The sequence below is a fragment of the Rhinolophus sinicus genome, linkage group LG04 (assembly GCF_036562045.2).
Source record: "Rhinolophus sinicus isolate RSC01 linkage group LG04, ASM3656204v1, whole genome shotgun sequence".
Classification (NCBI taxonomy): domain Eukaryota; kingdom Metazoa; phylum Chordata; class Mammalia; order Chiroptera; family Rhinolophidae; genus Rhinolophus; species Rhinolophus sinicus.
This window is the reverse complement of record NC_133754.1, coordinates 45226197-45248431: the sequence shown is the minus strand read 5'-3', so window position 1 is coordinate 45248431 and position 22235 is coordinate 45226197. Positions and strand designations below refer to the sequence as shown.

Sequence of the window (22235 nt, the reverse complement as noted above, 5' to 3'; positions counted from 1 at the left end):
CACATTTGTTACAATGGATGAGCCAATGTTGACACAATATTGTTAACCAAAATCCATAGTTTACATTAGAGTTCACTCTTTGTGCTGTACATTCTAGAGGTTTGAACAAACGTATGAGGACATGTATCTACCATTAGGATATCATATAGAATAGGTTCACTGCCCTAAAAACCCAGTGCTCTATCTATTCAACCTGCCTTCCTGCCCCCAAAATCACTGGCCACCACTGATCTTTACTGTCTCCATAGTTTTACCTTTTTCAGAATGCCATATAGCTAGAATCACACAAAAGGTAGGCTTTTCAGATTGGCTTCACTTATAATTCTGCATATTTATTTCCAAATGCTATAACAGAAGTTCAAATTTTAGGAATTAAAATAAGACATCATTGTATCTTTCTTCAAGGCATGATGGAGTCTTCTTTAAGAATATTTCTTCTCATAATTATAAAATATGTTTATATGATTGCTCTCAGTTTAGTGACATGAATAACCTTTGCAAGTAGGGATGTCAAGAGTTCCTGGGCTACTACCTGGAAAGTAGAAGTGGTACATATGTGTGAACCAGTAGTCTCTCCTTTCTTTCCTCCTCTGCCTTTGAATGTGAGTGATTCAAAGTTAAAACAACATCGAAAAGTTCCAGTTCCTGTAAAAGTGGCAGTGTAATTTATTTCCAACTAAGCCACTTCCATATAACAATTATAAATTCCAGAGAAAATATACAACACGTAACAATTTCTTAAAATTTTAAACAGCCACTAACATAAAATTCACACATCATAAATTTAACCCATCTCAAAGTATACAATTCAATGTATTTTAGTATATACACAGAATTTTGTATTCACCACAGCAAACACTTCTAAAACATTTTCATAATCCCAAAAAGGAAACTCTGGACCCATTAATAATCACTCTATATTGCCCCAACAACCTCTGCAGTTCTATGCAAATACTCATATACTTTCTCTTCTATAGCGATGGCTATTTCTAGATATTTCATACAAATGGAATCAATTGGTCTATTGTGACTGCCTTATTTCATTTAACATAATGTTTTCAAACTTTATCAGTGTTGTAGGAAGTATCAATGCTTCATTTATTTTTGATGAGTAATATTTCATTCTATAAATATACCATATTTTAATATTATATATCCATTTATCTTTTCATGGACATTAGGATTGTTGCCACTATTTGTTTATTATGAAAAAAATGCCACTATGAACCTCTGTAAACAACATTTATGTGGGCATATGACTTCACTTCCCTTGGGTATATACCTACGAGTGGAATGGCTAAGTTGGGTCATATGGTAATGTCTTACATTTTAAGAAACTGCCAAATTATTTCCAGGTTTGCAATATTTTACTCATAAATTCCCACCAGGAATGTGTGAGGGTTCCAATTTCTGTATCTCCTCACCAATATTTTGTTATTATCTTTTGATTATAGCCATCCTCGACGAGGGTGTACAAGGGTGATCAAAAAATGCAGTGAATGTTTAAATAAATATTATTACAGTAAAAGACACATTGCCATTAATCTCCCTCAAAATACTCCCCTTCACTTCAAACACACTTACCCCATCATTCTTGCCACTTTCTGAAACAGTTCTTGAAGTCCTCTCCTGTGAGTGGCTTTAGTTGCGTTGTTGTGGCTGCCTTGATGTCCTGAATCAATTCAAAACGTTTACCTTTCATGCTCATTTTGACTTTAGCGGAGAACTAGAAGTCGCATGGTGCAAGATCCAGTGAATAAGGTGGATGAGGACACACCATAATGTTTTTATTTGACAGAAATGGCCATACCAGAAGTGATGTGTGACATGGAGTCTTTCTGTTGTGATCAAAGAATACAGTGAATGCTGCTGCCGAGTGCCATCCAATGGAAAGGCAGGGATTTTTAACATGGGAAGCAGTGCGTCGGAGCTTAGTAACAGTGTGTGGTAAATTTCAACTTGTTCAGTGCAGTCAGTGGGTGTGAGCTACGGTTGAGAGAAGGTGTGTTTTAGAGTGTGCCGTAAATCATCCTCTGTTATGACAACGCTCCGTGTCACACATCACTTCTGGTATACGGCAATTTCTGTCAGATAAAAACATTATGGTGTGTCCTCATCTACCTTATTCACTGGATCTGGCATTGTGTGACTTCTGGCTCTTCCCCAAAGTCAAAATGATTCAGGACATCGAGGCAGCCACGATAGCACAACTAAAGCCACTCACGAAAGTAGACTTCCAGAACTTCTTCAGAAAGTGGCAAGAACGATAAGTATGTTCAAAGCAAGAAGTGGTGTTTTGAGGGGGATTAATGGCAATGTGTCTTTTCCTGTAACAAATTTTTTTCTTTAAACATTCATAGTATTGTTTGGTCACACCTCGTATACGAGTCTTGCACTTTGTTTTTAAAAAATTATACTTAAGTATTGTGTCCTTTTTGATGCTATTATAAATAAAATTTTTGTTAATTTCATTTTCGGCTTGTATACTGCTACTGTATGAAAATAAGACTGGCATTTACATATCATTCTTATAACCATGCAACCTTTTTAGAACTCATTTATTAGTTCTAATAGATTTCTTTGTGTGAATTCCTTTTTTCCACACAAAAAAAATCACATCATCTACAGAGTTTTACTGTCTTCCCCATCTTGATAACTTTGATATTTTTCTTGCCAAACTGCGCTAGGTGGGAACTTCAGTTCAGTGTGGGGGGAAAAGTAACAACAAATATGCTTTTCTTATTCCTGACCTTAGGGGAAAAACATTCAGTCAGACACCATTGAATAAGTTAGCTGTAGGTTTCATAGATGGTGTTCATCCGGTTGAGGAAGTTCCCTTCTATTCCTACTCAGTTGAGTGTTGTTGTTTTTGTCGTGAAAGGGCTGCTAGATTTTGTCAAATGTGTTTTTTTTGTATTTATTGAAATAATCTTATGATTTTTGTCCTTTATTCCATTAGCATGGTATATTACATTGACTGATGTTTGGAAGTTAAATCAATTTTGTATTTGTAGGATAAATCTTACTTGAATATGGTGTATAATCATTTTTTTCACTCTTGTATTCAGTTTGCTATTTTTCGAGGATTTTCACATTAATATTTATGAGGGATATTGGGCTTCAGTTTTCTTGTGACATCTTTATCACCTTTGGTATCATGGTAATATTAGATTCATAAAATGAGATGCAAATTTTTTACTTTTTCTATTTTTGGAAGAGTTTGTAAAGGATTAGTATTAATTAATTTCCTTCTAAATATGTCATTGAATTCACCAGTGAAGCTATCTGGTCCTGGGTCTTCTTTCTGTGAAGTTTTGTGATGACTAATTTCAGCTCTTTAAATCTATTCAGATTTTCCATTTCCTCTTTAGGCAGTGTCAGTAGCTTGCATCTTTCTAAATTATCTAATTTGCATATAACTGATCTCATTATACATGTATAATCTTTTTTATTTCTGGAAGGGCAGCATGCATTCCCCCTTTTCATTACTGATTTTAGCAATTTGAGTATTATCCCTTTTTCTCTTGGCCAGTCTATCTAAAGGATGGTCATTTGTGTTATTTTCCCAAGAACCAAATTCTGGTTTCACAATTTCCTCTATTGTTTTTCTTTTCTCCATTTCATTTATTTACACTTGAATCTTTAGTATTTCCTTCTCTCTGTTTGCTTGGAGTTTGTTTGCTCTTCTTCACTTATTTTCCTAAAGTAAAAGATGAGGTGATTGATTTGAGACCTTTCTTCTTTTTTAACGTGTTTACAGCTCTAAGTTTGTCACCAACCAGTGCTTTAGATGCATCCCATATGTTTTGAATATGATATTATATTTTTTGTTTTCATTCGTATCAAAATATTTCCTAATTTCTCTTGTGATTTCTTTAACCCATTGGTTATTTAGAAGTGAGTTGTTTAATTTTCACATACTTGTGAATTTCCCAAATTTCTTTTGTTGTTGATTTCTCATTTCATTTAGTTGAGGTTAGAGAACACACTTTGTATGATTTCAATCTTGTTAAATTTAATGAGCCTCGTTTTAAGTTTAATGAGCCTTATTTTATGGCTGAAATAACTACTGTAAAATATGCTAGTTATGATCTATCCTGGAAAATGTTACCCATGCCCTTAAGAAGTTGCACAGTCTGCTGGTGGATTAATTGTTCTATGTATATCCATTAGATCTATTTGGTTTATACTGCTGTTCAAGTCTTCTACTTCCTTGTTGATCTGTCTCATTGTCCTATCCATTATGGAAAGTGATATATTAAATTATCCAACTATTATTGTTGAATTGTTGATTTCTCCTTTTAATTGTCTCAGTTTTGCTTCATATATTTGGGAACTGTGTTATTGGACATATACATCAGGTCTTTGAATATGTCATTTCATTTAACATTGTTTTGTTATACTGTTGATGAGAAAAGAAACTGATTCAAGGTTGGGGCCACTGTCTATTTGGAGATTGCATGTTTTCCCCATGTCTTCATGGTTTTTCTCTGGGTGCTCTGGTTTCCTCCCAGGTGCCAAAGATGTGCACATGAGTTGAATTGGCATGTCTAAATTGTCCCAGTCTGAATGAGGGTCAGTGTTGTATGAGTGCACACTGCAAAAGAAGGGATTCTGCCCAGGGTTGGTTCCCAACTTGCGCCCAGAGCTGCTGAGATAGGCTCCAGCCACCCACAACTCTGAACAGGAATAAGCAGGTTGGAAAATTTGTATTAGTCCTTCCAAAATGTATGTATAGCTCACATTTATTTCAATGTTTAATATTAAAAGTGTTTTTGTATCTTTATTTAAAAGTTCGGTGATGTTTTTGTGACCAGAAATATGCCATAGGAACTTAACTCTTATTTATGTCAATTAGTCTATGGTGAAACTGGATTCATTATATGTCATTTTGCTTAAAGTCAGTTTCTAAGAACTTATCAGTGAGGTAAGTGAAGACCTATGTTCATAATTGTTATAGATATCTCATGGATTGACCCTTTTATCATTATAAAATATACCTCTTTGTCTCCAGTAACAATTTTTGTCATAAAAATGTTTTCTCTCATATTAGTATTAGTAATAATATCAGCATTACAAATATAATACTTGTCTGATAAGTCTTTTTATCCTTTCACTTTCAACATTGTGTCTTTAAATCAAAAATGTGTCTATTATAGAAAGCATGTACTTTATCTTGTTTTTTACCCATTCTGCCAATATCTGTTCTTGATTAGTGTGTTTAATCCATTTACATTGAATACTTATTGATCAGGTAGGATTTACATTTGCCATTTTGCTTTTTGCTTTCTATATGTCATTATCTTTTTTTGTTCCACTAATCCAGGCGTGTCCAAACTTTTTTCAATGTTTTTTACCAAGGGCCATATACGGTAAAATACACAAACAGCCGGGCCACTCACTCGAGGTGAAGTACATATTGCCTCACCTGGTTTATTTAAGTAAACTAAATATATTTTTGGAATTTGCTGCGGGCCAATTAACAAAGGATTGCGGACTGCAGTTGGCCCGCGGGCCGCAGTTTTGGAACCCCTGCACTAATCCCACCATTAATGCCTTCTTTTGTTTAAACAGATATTTTCTAGTGTGCCATTTTAATTCTCTTGATGTTTCATTGACTACTTTGTAAAGCAATTTTCTTAGTGGTTACCTGGGGATTACAATTAGGACCTTATCTTTAAACAGTATAGTTTCAGTTAATGCTAACTTAATTGCAATAGCATACAAAAAATTTGCTTCAATATAGCTTCATTTCCTCTGACCTCATTTGTCTTCCTGTCACACAAAAACACTTTTAATATTAAACATCTGTATATATTGTGTGCCTTATATTTATAATTATTGACTTACGGAGTTGTCTTTTAAATCATAAAAAAAAAAAAAAAAAGATGTTACAAAATAAAAAATACATTTATACTGCCTTTTATTTTTACTGATGTAGTAATATTTACCAGTGCTCTTTATTACTTTGTGTGTATTTAAGTTTCTGTTTAGTGTCCTTTCATTTCACCCTGAAGTACTCCCTTTCATATTTCTTGAGAGATAGGTCAGCTAGCAACAGATTCTCTCAGGTTTTATTTACCTGGAAATTTCTTAACGTCTCCTTAGTTTTGAAAGGATAGTTTTGCTGGATGTAGTATTCTTTGTTGACATTCTTTTTTTCCAGCACTTTATATATGCATCCCATTCTCTTTTGGACTCAGTGGTATCTGATAAGTTATGAACTCCTAGTCTTATTAAGGAATATTTTTACATGATAAGTCATTTTTCTCTTGCTACTTTTAGGATTTTTTGGTTTTGGACAGTTTAACTCTGATGTGTGTAGGTGTGGATCTCTGAGCTAACCCTAGTTAGAGTTTTACAAGTTTATTGACTGTGCAGATTAATGTTTTTCATAAAATTGGGGACTTTCCAGCCATGATTTCTTTAAATATTCTTTCTGCTGCTTTATATTTCTTCTCTCCTTCTGGGACTCTTCAGCATGTATACGTTAGTACATTTTATGGTGTCCCATGGGTCTCTGAGGCTCTGTGTTCCCCCACACACACACCTTCTGTTCCTCACACAGGATAAATCAACTGACAGATCTTCAAATTTGTTGTTTCTCCTGCCAGCTCAAATCTACTGTTGAGTCCCTCTAGTGTACTTTTCCATTGTAGGCATTGTACTTTCATCTGTGGAATTTTTATTTGCTTTTTAAAAATCATTTCTATCTTTTTATTGACATTTTCTCTTTAATGACACATGTTTGCCATACTATCCTTTAATTCTTCATATCTGGTTTCCTTTAGTCCTTTGAACATATTTTTAAGAGGTAATTTAAGGTCGTGTATAATAAGCAAAACATTTCGGCCCCCTCCTGAACAGTTTCTATTGACATCATGTGAATGGGTCATATTTTCATGTTTCTCTGCATGCCTTGTAACTTTTTATTGAAAATCTAACATTTTGATAATGTTTCAAACCTGCAAATGAGATCCCTTCCCTTCACCAGGACAACTTGGTCTTTTCTGCTAACAGTCTTCAGAGTGGATAATTATCTGTTTAATATCTTTCCATCCTATATTCTATTTTAAGTTTCCTAAAGGGCAGAAACTGCTTTGTTATTATTCTAGTATTTTCTTACAGCATGGAGTGAGTACTATTTGTTATGTTTGTAATGGTCTCATAACTTTTTACCTTCAGAATTAGTTATCATCACTAAACTATATATTCAGGAATTTACTGAAAGAAAGTGACCTTTTTAAAGTTGATGATCAAAATACTGGTCTTCCAGAAGACCAGTGTTATCTAGATCCAGGGCTATTTGTTACATATGAGCATGCAATATATGAAACTAGTCTGACACACTGTTACAAACCAGAAATTCCAAAGAGCACTACATTGAGGATCACGTATATATGTACACACACTTTTTAAAAGATTTTTTAAAGGTAAAATAAACAGATAGTTTAAAAGAAAAAAAAAGTGGGCAGCTTAATTCAGAGTTTATCATATACATTAAGGTGAAAACTTTAGAGACCGTATAATGGTATATGAAGACATTGCCAGGCTAATATCTTTTCAAATAACAGTGCTTTCAAACAACATAGTTTACTAGTCTCTGCTCTTCCTTTCCTTGCCTATTTCTTTATATTTATTAGAATATTCCAAATTTCAAAACATTTACTCACAGAAAAATATTTCATTGTAACTATTATTTGGGATAAAAATTAAAACGTAGCACTATAAAGAAAATTTAAGTCCATTTAATTTAATATAAAGACTAAGATCTAAATATATGCATTTTCACCTTTACTAATCTATCATTATTAAATTGTTTATTTTAAGAAAATGGTAGTACTAAAGTAAACTGATGAACAGATGTTAATAAACATAATGCCCAAATCAATCTCCTAGAAGAGATTTTAATCTTATTGTAGTACACTACTTCACCCATCAACAAATACATAAGTCATTATGGTACACACACACACACACACACAGAAAAAACCATTATACAGAAAAATCAAGGCATGACTTCAAAAGATATATTTTTCCATTTGCACCAATTTTATTACTTTTAAATTTTTACTGATCTCACTGACAAATCTCTCTAAACCATCCTTAACTACTTTTCTTGGAACAAGGTTATATATACAAATATATAAATATTCCTCCTTTGCCTACAGAAAATTCCCTTACACAGATCAGCTAACTTGGATTTTTTAATAGCAATCTTTGAATTATGTAAATTAAGCATTTGACATTTTATTATGAATGCAGTATTGATTTAGATTTGACTCAAAAATCAAGGATTTCATTATTCTATAAAACATATCCAGAGTTCAAAGTATTGGGGCAGGGGGACTTAAACAATGCAAACATTTAATGCAACATTAAGCATGTGAAATAAAAACTTGATTGCCTAAAGAAAGCATGCTATGCTGTTACCCTGGTGACAGGTTAAAAAAGGGATTGTGAGCTGAATAGCTGTATGATATGAAATTAAAATGTTTCACATTGAACAATCCAAAATGAATTGGGAAAGGTTAGAGTAGAGGAGAGAGAAATCAATTCTCCAATGGCAATGGTGAATGGGAAAGAAGTATGAATAGGATTTGTCAGTGGGGTGCAACAGCTGCCAAATATCCTGCAGCCAAAGAATTACAATAATACTGATGAAGTGTGCAAGAGCTTTTGGAGTCATTGCAGGGAACACAGAAATTCTCCTACAATAATGAGGCTATTTTGTCTTCCATTCAGCTCTTATAGTAGAATTAAAGAAAAGAAAAATATTTTAAAATGTAATATTTAGTAAAAAATGTATAAATATTACATCTTCTCCACTTAATCAATATTTTATGCTTAATCTCACACAGATTTCTAAATCAATCCAAGACAGCCTCATTAAATAAATGAAAATATCACAACAGAAATTGCAAAAAAGGAAAGCTTAAAAGAAAATGATTGAATTAGAGTTTTTTCCCCTCTTGCTACTTTTAAGGGATTTCTTTGCTCAAATGAAAGTAGATATTTCCAAAGGCATAGTAGGGCTCTGTATGCTCACAAATACACGCCCAAAGTATTATTTTTTATTATACAGTCAATTATCAGAACATCAACTTCATTGTTACAATAAAGTAGCTTATCTGAGAACCAATATGAAACAAGTATAATATAAAAGTTGTGTTTTATTGTTATAGATGGTATAAATGTGTTAGTAATTTGATATGTCCTTTTAAATTCAGAGACATGTAAGTAAAAGAGCCAATATACAACTGTATAAAAATACTTGCTTTCACTTGGAAATTATTTTCACGTGGCTACTTTTTTTATGTTTCTTTTTATGTTATTATCTTTCAAGATTAAGATCATATTCCAAACCTTTAAACTTTTATCTTCTAATTGAAAACTTAACAGATGAATGAATTATAAATCTAAAGCTAGGAAAGAACACTTTTTTAATAGCAAGGAAAAAAAACCCATATAATTGCATCTGTCAGGTAAAAATCACTAAAAAATTGATTGTCCATTTTATCAGGAAGCCAGATAAGGAATGAAAATACAATACAAATGTAGACACAATGACTGCAATTCAAGTGAATATAATTTCCCATTATGCTACTGAAACTAAAAGAGTTAAACTGATGACAGGCTCTGGAGCCAGTCAAGATACTTGATATGTTCTATGAAGTCTGAGCTCAAAGTAGTGGTTATACACTGACTCCATACACCCAAAGTAATCCTCCACAAAAGTGAATGCTTCATTTCTAAAAACCTTTCAGGCTGAGGTATGTTCATCAGCATAATCATAGCCCATAGTGAAGGTGTTCCTTTTCCTGAGTCTTTAACCTCTCCTCAAATACCAAAAGAGAAACTAGAAGGTCAAAGTAGAAACCAGAAAGTAAACTCGTCTGCCTCATGCAAGTCAAATAGGATCAGAATTAAACACGATTTCAGGAATTATCCACTCCAACATCGCCATTTCTCAGAGGAGGAAACTAGAATTAAAAGTTGAAACATTTGCACAAAGGCTTGTAAAACCTTGATACTTGGTAGTGGCACTGGGACCCAAATCCTGACTCCTGACACCTCACTCAGTGCTGGTTCCAATGCACCACCCCAACCATTCTGAAATTTCAGTGCCAGGTGAAGGAGCCAAAAGACCCAAAGATGATCTAATTTTCCTAGCCCAAATGACTGAATAGAGGGAATGCAATAAAATAGCCTAACAGAATTCTGGGTACCCGTGTACAGTGTTTAAGAGATGTGGGATGCACAATCACATTTCTGAAAACTGCTCTTGTCAAGGTCTACTATGACCTCCACATTGCTAAAAATCAATGGTTAATAGTCATTCTTCACATTTGACATATTTCAGTTGAACGCTCCTACCTCATTGATAGCCTTTCTTCACTTAGCTCTCTGAGCTCCACCCCGACCTACTTTGCCACCTGTCTCCTCTGCTGTTCCTTCTCAGTCTCCTTTGCTGGATCTGCCGCATCTTCTTGACGTGTTAATGTGGAGAGCTCCTATCTGGTCTCCTGGCTTCCACTTTTACCCTCATATAGTCGCTTACAACATGGCAGCCACAATGGTCTTGTTAATACGTGTGTCATCATCATGCTCTTCTTTGCTCAAGACCCTGCAGTGGCTCCCATTTCACTCACAGTAAAAACTAAGTCCTTCCAACAACCTACCTAACACACTTCCATCTCTACTACTCTATAGCATGCTTACTCCTCTCAAGTTGCACTGGTCTCCTTGGTATTTCTCAGAAAGACCAGGCATACTTTGACCTCAGGTGCTTTGCATTTGCTGTCTGATCTGACTGGAAAGTTCTTCCAGCAGATATTCATATGGCTCACTTCCTTCCTCCTTCAGGTCTTTGCTCTCATGTGAATCTTCTTATCTTGCTAATCCTTCCTGCCATCTTTTCCCTGTTAATGCAAATTAAAAGTGCCAATCACCCTACCATCCACCCCCAGTATGTTCTATATCCCTTTCCTGTTTTGTTTTTCACCAAAATATTTATCATCATTTGAGGTACTACGTATGTTACTGATCTGTTTTGCTTCCATGTGAAGGTAAGCTCAATGAGGATAAGATTTTTCAAGTCATTTCTTCCTTGCAAAATTCTCTAAGTTTCCTAACTCAACTCTTATAATGATCAATAGCTGATTTTAAAAGACATGTAATAATACTTAATATTCATATCTAATTCTCTGATTCAATAAGGAATAAAAGAATACATCCTTAACCTAATGAAAACTATTTCAAACAGCTAACATACCCGTAGATACTGAAACACTAAAGGCATTCTAGTTAATCAGGATTAAACAAATATATATCATTGCCACTACTCTTGAACTAGAATCTTTGTCATTAGAGATTAAACAAACAAACAAACAAACAAAAAATCAGAAAATTGGGAGGGATAGCTAAAATTTGATGGACATTATGTTAAGTATTATATATCTCATTTGACATTGACAAAAACTCCTTAAGAACTACTATTATCTCCACATTACAAATGAGGAAACTGAGTCCAAGAGAGGTGAAATAATTTATCCTAAGATAATAGCTAAGAATTGGCAAAACCAGGGAGAAATCCAAGTATCTGACACAAAAGCCTGTGCTCTTAGACATGAAACTATACTGGAAGTTCTAGCCAGTAGAATAAGAGATAAACAATAAATACTATAACTCATAAAAACGAAGGCATGGGTTACTATTAAAAGATGTACTGCTCACTTTAGTTGATTATTCAACATGTATTTCAGAGCAGAAAAATAGTCCAAGATAATCATGATAATCCAATTCCCTTTTCAGTGATTGGTTTAGGAATGCACAGGAGGTTTACTTCTGGTTAATGAGAACTGAGAAATAGCTAGCAGGGTAACATTTGGGAAAGGTTTCCTCTCTTCTTAGAGACAGAAACAATCCTTTGAACCTTATCTAGATTTGACTTCTGAAACTTCTGCAGCTGTCCTGTTATCACAGCCTTATGATAAAGGCCATACACAGAAGGAAGCAAGGCAAAGCGAACGGCAGAGAAGTGGCATCAACAGATGAAAGTATCGAACATCATCCCATCTGTCCTCTGAACCTCTTGTTCAACGTGAGGCAAGAACAGTGTTAGTTTGAATCAGGGTTTCAGTTACTTGTACCCAAAAGCATTCCAAGTGATTCAGTAGGTTATATGATTGTCCCTCTTGAAATCAAATAAAAAGTTATTATAATGACTTCTTAAAGTTTAGAAGGAAGAATGAAATATCACCATTTGCAACAACATGGATGGACCTTGAGAATATTATGCTAAGTGAAAATAAGTCAAACTGAGGAAGACAAATACCAAATGATCTCACTTATATGTGGAATCTAAAGAACAGAATAAATGAGCAAACAAAATAGAAATAGACTCAGATATAGAAAAAAAAACTGTTGGTTGCTAGATGGGAGGGGGGAGGAGATGGGGAGAAGGTGAAGGGATTAAGAAAGTGCAAATTAGTAGACACAATATAGTCATGAGGATGTGAAATACAGTGTGGGGACTATAATCAACAATGCTGTAAAGATTATGCAGGGTGACAGAGGGGCACTGGACTTATCAAGGGGATCACGTCATAGACTGTGCAGATGCATGACCACTGAGCCACACACCTGAAGCTGGAGTTGAATAATACTGTATGTCAACTATAAGTAAATATATATATATATATATATATAGTCACAGGAGGTGGAGTATGGCGTAAGGAAGACAGTCAGTTATTGTAACAGGTATATAAGATATCAGAAGGGTAGTAGCTTGCGGGGAGGGAGTTATCACTTTGTGAGGAATGTAAATGTCTAACCAGTATGTTGCTTTGTACACCTGAAACTAATTTTTTAAAAGTTTAGAAAGAAGAATTGTTATAAAAGAAATACTAAGTAGTCCAACTCATAGAAACAGAAACTAAAACGTTGGGTATCAAGACTGGGGGGAGAGATAACGGGAAGTCAGGCCGTGGCTATAGAGTTTCAGTTCTGCAAGACAAAAAAGTTCTAAAGCTCTGTTGCACAACATTGTGTAGACAGCTAACACTAATGTAATGTACATTTGAAAATGGTTAAGATGGTAAATTATATGTGTTTTTTACCACAATAAAAAAAGAAATACAAATACCATTAGTGTCTCTTTACCAAATCATTTACAAAATGAGAAAAATATCCCATTCATAAACAACCTAGGAATAACAAAACAAAAATATAAACTACCTAAGAATAAACAAGAAATATACACTTACAGTAAGAAAAATTATAAAGTTTTAATGACAGAAACAAAGAGACTTCAATAAATATAGTCATCTATTTTTTAAAAAGCTTCAACATTTGATGTCAGTTCTGTCCAAATTTACTATAACTTTAAGGGCAATTCCAATATCAAAGTGCTTTCAAAGCTCAGCCAGAGAATGATCAATAAATTTTTGGAAAAGAAAATCAATTATTAACATAAGGATAGAATGACAAACAGTGGAAATGGAAAGAAAAGCCCAGAAAGAGATCATAATATATTTGGAATTTTTCATGGGATGAATGTGAGATTTAATAATCAATAAGGAAAGAATAGACAAGTCAATAAATGGGACTGATTCTACTGGTTAACTATATAAAAAAAAGTAAAATTAGATCTCAACCTCATATCACCCTGTAAAATAAATTTAAAATACAAAATGGCAATGTAATAAAGTAAACTATGTAAGAGTAGAAATAGAATAAAGTAAATATTTGATATAATCTTAGGTATTTTTAAAAACAAAATAAGAAATCAAAAAGAAAACAAATGATCTGACTAAGTAACATTAAAAACAATTCTAATGATGTCTCGTTTGCTGGATTATAATACAAGACATCTTATTATTTACTTCACTGAAGATAACTAGATCCCAATTTCTACATTCTTATCATATTTATAGCTATTTGATATAAACAAATAAAAAATGCTGTTTCTTTTCTTGATAGCTTTCTTTTTTCTTATCTAGAAAGCATTTACTTGGTTGTATACAACAACATAGAATTCATTTCTTATTTCTTTATAAAAATTAGGTGAAAGAATTTGGATATTAAAACATAATTATACAGGATCAATTAAACTCACAAAAGTATATGAAACAGGACAAAATACATATTACTCCCATTACAGGTAAGCTTAAGATAAAATAATATAACTAAGGTCACATTACTAAAAAATGGTATCGTTGTGAGTACAATCTAGACTTCTAATTCTAAATTTTAGTATTTTCTACTAACCACAGAATGCATTTATATAACATATGCACACCTACTTATATGTGTGTGTTGTGTGTTTGTGAATGTGCATGCAAGTCACACAAGTGACAGAGCGTGGGGAAAGAAGAGAGAGTGAAGAAAGGGAGGGCAGCAGGAAGAGAGAGGAGAGAGAGTGGGGTGAGAGAGAGGGGAAGGGATGGAGGGATGGAAGGACAGAGGGACAAGGAGAGGGAGAGGAGAAGGGAGAGAGAGAGAGAGACAGAGAGAGCACTTGACAGCAAGCATACACTCACTGTTATTGACTGAATGTTTGTATCCCCCCAAATTCATATGTTGAAATATAATACCCAATGTGATGGTATTTGGAAAAGGGGGCTTTGGAGGTAGTTGGGTCATGAGTGTGGAGTACTCATGAAGGGATTAGTGTCCTTATAAGTAGAGGCCAGAGAGCCAGCTTGCCCTCTTTCACCATGTGAGGATATGGGAAATAAGCTTTCTGCTACTTAGAAGAACTCCCTCACCAGAACCCCGCCATGCTGGCACACTGAACTCAGACTTCCGGCCCCCAGAACTGTAAGAAATAAATGTTTGTTATTTTAGTCACTCAGTCTATGGTTTGTTATATGGCCCAAAGTGACTAAGACACTCATATATTTCTGTCTTGCCATCCTTGAGGCAAGAGATATTATTTTGGGGGGAGTAGGTTGAAATATTTTATAAGTAAACTACCAAATCACAAAAAAAGAAGAAACTCATTTCACAACATACATATAAATGAATTCCAAATGGATCAGAGTTACATGTTGCTGATTTAAGTGTTTAGGATTTTGAACATATCCTCTGGGGAACAGTGAAAAGGCAAAGGAAGAAAGAAAAGGAAGCAAAACGCAAGCAAAAAGAGGCCATCAAAATCTAATAATTTACTATGTACCTGCAGTAAAAAATAATACTTTTATAAAACCCAGGGAATCAACATTTACTTTCAAATACCTTAAAATAAGTACATTTAATATATAACAACAGATAACAATGCCCACATCAGCCTCAGCATGGCTTAGCCCTGAGGACTGACACCTAAAAGGGAGTCAAGGGCTTACTGAGCCACATGCCCTGCCAAATTCTCACAACATGAAAAGTAATCTGGGGACAAAAAACAGCCCTCAGTGAGGGGAGAGAACTGGTCACCAGCTATTACCCTCCCCAGAAAACTTGCCCTGGCTCTCTCTAGAAGTGATCACCGTTACAATGATACATTAGTCAGATAGTTTAACAGAAGGATCAAATCATGGATTAGGAAGTTTGAGTGATAAAGCATAAGAAAGGCTGGAGGCCAATTTGCACCATTTCCAAGCCTACCAAAAGAAAGCAACAGATGCAGAAATACCAATGAGGAAAGGAAGAAATACAGAAATTTACAGGAGACAGAGTGGCATTCTCACTAGCATCCAAGAAGCTTAGGATGGCAGAGGTGGACATAAATCAAAGTAAAGCAAGGGGAGGGCCTAGCTCAGAAAGGCAAATCTTGACTTGTGAACAACAACATTTGGACCTAAGGAAAACAGGCTTTTTCAGCAAAACTAAATAAAAGATTACTGAATGGGACTAAATTGTTTTCTTTACTATTTTTTCCTCCAATCAATATCAGTTAGGAAAACAAATTACACCAAACCACAATGCCAACAAAATAACTGTAGCTTCAAATAACATGAAGCAATTGTTTAACACAACTTTTAATGATTCATTTCTGTCCATAAAAGTATTTAAGAACAATTATAAAGAAAAATAACACCACGGTAAGTCAACATGTATTTATGTAAAAACTTAATTATGTTCACCAAATTTAGTCATCCTAAGAAAAATTGCTATTGTTTCAGACATTAACTTCTCTTTTTTTCTAAAATGCACTGCTATCTTTTTACTATCCAAATACTATGGGTACATATTATTAATGTCTTTTTCCAAGTTATAAATGATGAAAGAGTAAAACCCACAGAGAAATTGGGAAAATAAAATCAGCAGCCAAAACAAGCAACACAAAGGAAGGGCTGCAGGCTACTGGGCTTGGAAGCATAAACATTACATGAGTACACCCATGACAGAGTAATATGTAGCCACACCTGGAGGCTGACTCTTAGACTCCATCCCCAAGCCAATAATGAAAACAGGACTCTGAAGCCAAAATGTGAACACTCAACCATCAGCTGTGGTGTCTGGACCTCTTTAGCGAACAAGCAAAACTCACTGAGAGTCCCTTTGCCTAAACAAGATTATGCTTTGTACTTTGCTAGATGGTATAGGTCTCTGTTGTTATAGGTGGTAGCAATTTCACAATAAATTGGCCTACTAAATAAGTGATAAGTTCAACAGAAAATGAAACTCACCAAAAATAAATAATGATTTGCTAACAGGTAAGATGTGCACAATATCTACATAACTGGACTTTTGGCCTACATATTTCATTAATATAATGTTTTGTAACTTCTCAAGGGTAATGAGTTCAACAGTAATATCAGAGAAGGAGGATTCTAGGATGATGGCAGAGTAGGAAGCACCAGGAGTCTGTCTTCCTACCTAGACAACAATTGCACTGGCAGAATCCGTCTGATGTAACTATTTTGGAACTCTGGAATCCAATTGCAACTTTCAGGGAATTTGAATGGTAAATTGCAGTCAATTTCAGCTCTTAGCACTGTAGCAGCTACCCGTTACCTCACCCCCAGGTACATAGCATATAGCTGTGCACTTATTCCTGAATCAGCTTGCACATAGCTGTGAAAGCTAGCGTGGGCAACAAAGACTCTGTCCTCCAAATACTGGGGATCTGTGCTCTGACTGCTGCTTCTGATTACAGAGGTGAAGACAAAGAGAAGAGTAGCCATTGTTATTGCACCTCACTTCACTGTTGCAAGCCCTTCCTCCTGTGGCTGAAGAGCCAGTGCCCCTTTCCCCTGACTTCAGTTTTTGCTTTTTCCCCTTTCAGGAGCCAGACATTAAACACGAAGACATTCAAAAACAGCTACGTGTATGAGGAAAATTAGAAAGTGACCACATGCCCAAGGAAAGGTTCAAAAAAGACCTGAAAAGACCTTATGTTTACATCTCAGACTGATACTTGGCACAGAGATAGTCTACAACAATCAAATAAACAAACAAAAATAACCAAAAACAGTAACCCCCGAGGAAGGAGAAAAATCTGATTTCCAGAGCTGCCACATTATTAGATTCAAATGTCAGTGTTCAACAAAAAGAATCACACATCATACAAAGAAATGGGAACGTATGCCCTACTTAAAATCAACAGAATACTTCTCTGGAAAATACCAAATGGCAGATATACAAGACGAAGACTACAAAGCAACTCTCTTAAAGATGCTCAGAGAACTAAAGGGAGATATGGAGAAAGTCAAGAAAACAAGGTGTAAACAAAATGAAAATATAAATAAAGCAATAGAGAGAGATGAAAAAGAAATTCTGGAGCTGAAACATACAATAATTGAAATGAAAACTCACTAGAGAGATTCAAAGGCAGAACTGAGCAGGCAGAAGAAACGATCAGCCAACTTGAAGATAGGACAATAGAAATTATGAAGTCTGAAAAAAAGAAAGAAAATGATTGAAGAAAAGTGAACAGAGCCTAAGGGACCTGTGGAATAGCATCAAGCAGACCTCTAGAGGCATTGTGGGAGTCTCAAAAGAAGAGAGAGAAAGAGCCAGAGAGACCATTTGAATAAATGATGGTTGAAAACTTCCCAAATTTGATGACAGAAATGAAAATAAACATCCAATAAGCTCAATGAACTCCAAGTACAATAAACTCAGAGACCCACACCAAGACACATTATAATTAAACTTTTAAAGACAAAGAGAGAATCTTGAAAGTATTGTAGCAAGAGAGAAGTAAGTCATCACATACAAGGAATTTTCAATAAGATTATCAGCAGATTTCTCATCAGAAACTTTGGAGGCCAGAGGCAGTGGGTTGATATAGTCAAAGTGCTTAAAGAAAAAAGAAACTGTCAACCAAGAATCCTAAATCCAGTAAAATTGTCCTTCAAAAGTGAAGGAGAAAGTAAAACATTCCCAGATGAACAGAGGCTGAGGGAGTTCATGACCAATAGACCTGCCTTGTAAGACCTGCTAAAGGCAGTTATGCAGGTTGAAATGAAAGCACACAATACCAAGAAGCCACATGAAAAAATAAATACCTCAATAAAGACAAATACATGGACACTTATAAACGCTAGTAACAACAGCGTCTAATTCCACTTCTTGTTCTCCACATGACTTAAGAGATTAATACATTAGAAAAAACCAACTATGAGACTAAAAGCTAGTATTGTAACTTTGGTTGGAACTCTACATTTTGTTTTCTACCTTACTTAACAGACTAATGCACTTAAAATAATTATTGGTTTATGGTTTTGGACACAGACTATAGAAAGAAGTAATTCTGTGGCATCAACACTTGCACCCAAGCAACCACTGATCTGTCTTTACACTTTTGCCTTTCCTAGGAATTTCAAATAAATGAAATCATACATTATAGTTTTCTTTAACTGGTTTCTTTCTCTTCACATGATTTTCTTTTTAGATTCATGCATGTTGATGCATGCATCAGTACTTCACTGATGTTTATTGCTAAGTAGTATTTTATTGTATGGATATACCACCTTTATTTAAAAACTCACCACTTGATCTACATTATTATAATGAGTGTGTAGTGTGGTAGCACTGTGATTTTTCTTTTTATTTCCCTAATGATTGAAGATGTTGAACATCTTTTCATCAAGTTGTTTGCCATTCATATAACTTCTTTGATAAAGAGTTTATGACAATATTTTTATTGGGTTGTTTGGCTTATTTTTGAGTTGTAAGAATTATTTATACATTATAGATACAAGTTCTTTATCAGATATATCTCACTGAATACATTCTGCCATTTGCTACATTGTTTTGTAATTTTCTTGATGCTATCTTTTGAAGGACAAAGGTTTACTTATGTTTTAAATTCTCTGTAAAATAAAAAATATATATATTTCCAAAGATTAGTGAATAAAGAAAAGATATAGTCACAACATAATACTACATTAAAAAAAACAGAAGTCAAATTATATTCCCAGTATACACATAACTCTAATTATGTGTCTATATGTACATGTATGCATATATATAAATATATATGGACATATATATGAGATTGGACAATTAAGTTCACGTACTCATCCTAGAAAAAGTACTACATATCTCATTGCTGAATATCACTATGGTCACCTTCAAATCTTCAAAGTACTCCCCTTGGGAAGCTATGCACCGATGCCGGCACCTAGTCCATCCTTCAAAGCAATTTTCGGAACTCTTTCTGGAATGGCCATCAGAGCTAGCTTCATATTACCTTGATGTCCTGAATGTCATCAAAATGTCTTCCTTACAATATTTCCTCTATCTTCAGGCAAAGAAAGAAGTCAGAATGTCATCAAAATGTCTTCCTTTCAATATTTCTTTTATCTTTGGGCAAAGAAAGAAGTCATTGGGGGCCAAATCAGATGAGTAGGCAGGGTGTTTCAACACAGTTATTTGTTTACTGGCTAAAAACTCCCTCACAGACAGTACCGTGTGAGCTGGTACATTGTCATGATGCAACGGCCATGAATTGTTGGCGAAAAGTTCAGGTCGTCTAACTTTTTCACACAGTCTTTTCAGCACTTCTAAATAGTAAAGTTGGTTAACTGTTTGTCTAGTTGGTATAAATTCATAATGAGTAATCCCTCTGATATCAAAAAAAAAGACTAGCAACTCATTCGTGAACTTAATTGCCAGACCTCGTATATATACACACAAATACATACTTGGAAAGGAACATATCAAAATGTTAAAAGTGGTTATTAAAGAGTTTGTGGGATTATAGGTAATTTTTATTCTTGTCTTTTTTACCTTCAGAGTCTTACCAATGAAATCAGCACTCTGAAAAGAACTTGAACACATTTCTTAAAGGTCAAACTAGTTCACCATTAGCTATACCCGGGACTTGTGAAATAATCAGGGCCAAATAACATATGAAGGTAAAGGAATCAGGATATAAATACTGTATTTACCAATAGAATAATAAAAAATAATACAAGGTATCATTCTGGTTTTAAAACAAAATCTAGGATCTCTCCTATACATACATCCCTCCAAAACAACACTGTCCCAACAGGGCTTGATGAAAGTAGAACTGTGATGATGGAAAGGTTCTATCTGATGCCCAATACAACAGCCACTAACTACAATACAGCAGTGGCTATGGAGCACTGGAAATAGAAAGGTGACTAATAACTACATTGATATTGACATTGAAATGTGACTAAGAAACTAAATTTTTAATTTAAATTCAAATAGGCACACATGGCTAGTGGTTACCACCCTGGACAACACAAATAGGAAAAAAGGAACCAGATTCATGTCTCTATTGCCCATTTTCCTCTTCCTTCCAGTCAGTTAGTAATTTACTGATAATTCTATTTTCTCTAATCTCTCCCTAGATATCTACTGAATCATAACTTTAAAAAAGATTGTTAAGTCTCCTATACTTTGTCTTGAGAATGAGAACAAAAAAAGAGGACTAGTTACTCCAAGATTTTCTGAGTAAAACTACATTAGCCATTAATATATAGACTGAACTCAAATTAATTTTTCTTCTACCTAATTCTTTAGGGGTAGTGTAAGCTTTTGAATTGTGCTCTTCAGAGCTGCTTGGTCACCTGCCATCTTTTTACCTTTTTAATCTTTGTTCTTCCTCTTGTAGAAAAGCAAAAGGAAAGAAAAAGAAGTTGAAGTAACATAATTTTATCAACAGCATCACTCTAGCAAGAAGTGGATTATACTTGCTAAAGTAGGATTACTCTATCAAGTAACCAGACATTTATAATAAATAATCCTGTCATTTAGGAGCATTAATGTCTCAACAATTTTGTTTTATTTGCCCTTGGATAAAGCATGTTTTCCCTTTTGCTTAGTTCACTAGGAAGCTAAAACATACACTTAGGGCTCACAAATAACTAACTTAACTGATGTTATTAATAATTGCTTCCTGTATCCTAGAAATGAATTTCTCAAATATATACATATTTTAACTGCTAAGAGCACTCCTAAATTTTTGAGAAGTACTATAATACTTCTCAAAACTTTTTTCAAGATTAACAAAGTCATAAAACAGAATTAAAAAATACAAATTACTAGAAGAAATTTCCATAAGGTTTCAGAATATCTTCTTACCTCTAATAATGTCCAAATTAAAGGCCAACATCCTTTTTTATTTTCTGAATTTAAAAAATTCACTTGAACAAAATAAAAGCAATACCATTTTTAAGCACTGCCACTTTCTTATACTTCTCCAATCACTCATAATAAGTTCTGGAACTGAGATCAATCAGATCTGTTACTAGCTATTTACTATGCAGATTCGATAATCACTATTTTTCTGCTCATTTATTCTGGTTTAAAAGATATAACATACCTTGAATTTTCATGTTCTTGAAAATGTTGTGCTCTTAACTGGGATGCCACGAACAATGACGCCGCGATGGCCAATAACTGGCTTCTCTCATTCTCTGTTAACTTGTGTCCTGAGGGAAATTAACCAGTCGATTACATACATATATAATGTTAACATCTATGTTTCTATCTTGTACAATTATTAGTCATTAAATAGGTATTTTATCAAGTGTCTATTATGGAGCTAGTATTGTACTAGGCACTGGGGCGTGCGGGGGGGACAGAGGGTACAGGATTATTCAAATAAAACAAAAAAAAACCTTGCTCACTGGAAGTCTATAGTCTAATTGGGAAAAAAAAGATATCAATCATACACAGAACAAAACGATTACAAATAAGAAAGAGATCTCTAGGTAAAGCTTCAGGCTCCTCACATCTGCTTCTCTTGTCACTCCCTACCTCCAACTTTACTTTTAAAGAGAATGAGGATAACAGGCAAGTAGAAAGGTAGT

The 22235-nt window shown here is 34.4% G+C and overlaps 1 protein-coding gene across 1 annotated transcript in view; it reads right to left on the bottom strand.

Annotated features, from left to right (window-relative positions):
- Positions 1-22235, bottom strand: part of PCCA (propionyl-CoA carboxylase subunit alpha) — a 356645-nt gene that overhangs the window by 128568 nt on the left and 205842 nt on the right. The window contains exon 18 of the mRNA XM_019754213.2: positions 21746-21854. Within this exon, the coding sequence (XP_019609772.1) occupies positions 21746-21854 (109 nt within the window). The remainder of the gene's footprint in view (positions 1-21745; positions 21855-22235) is intronic.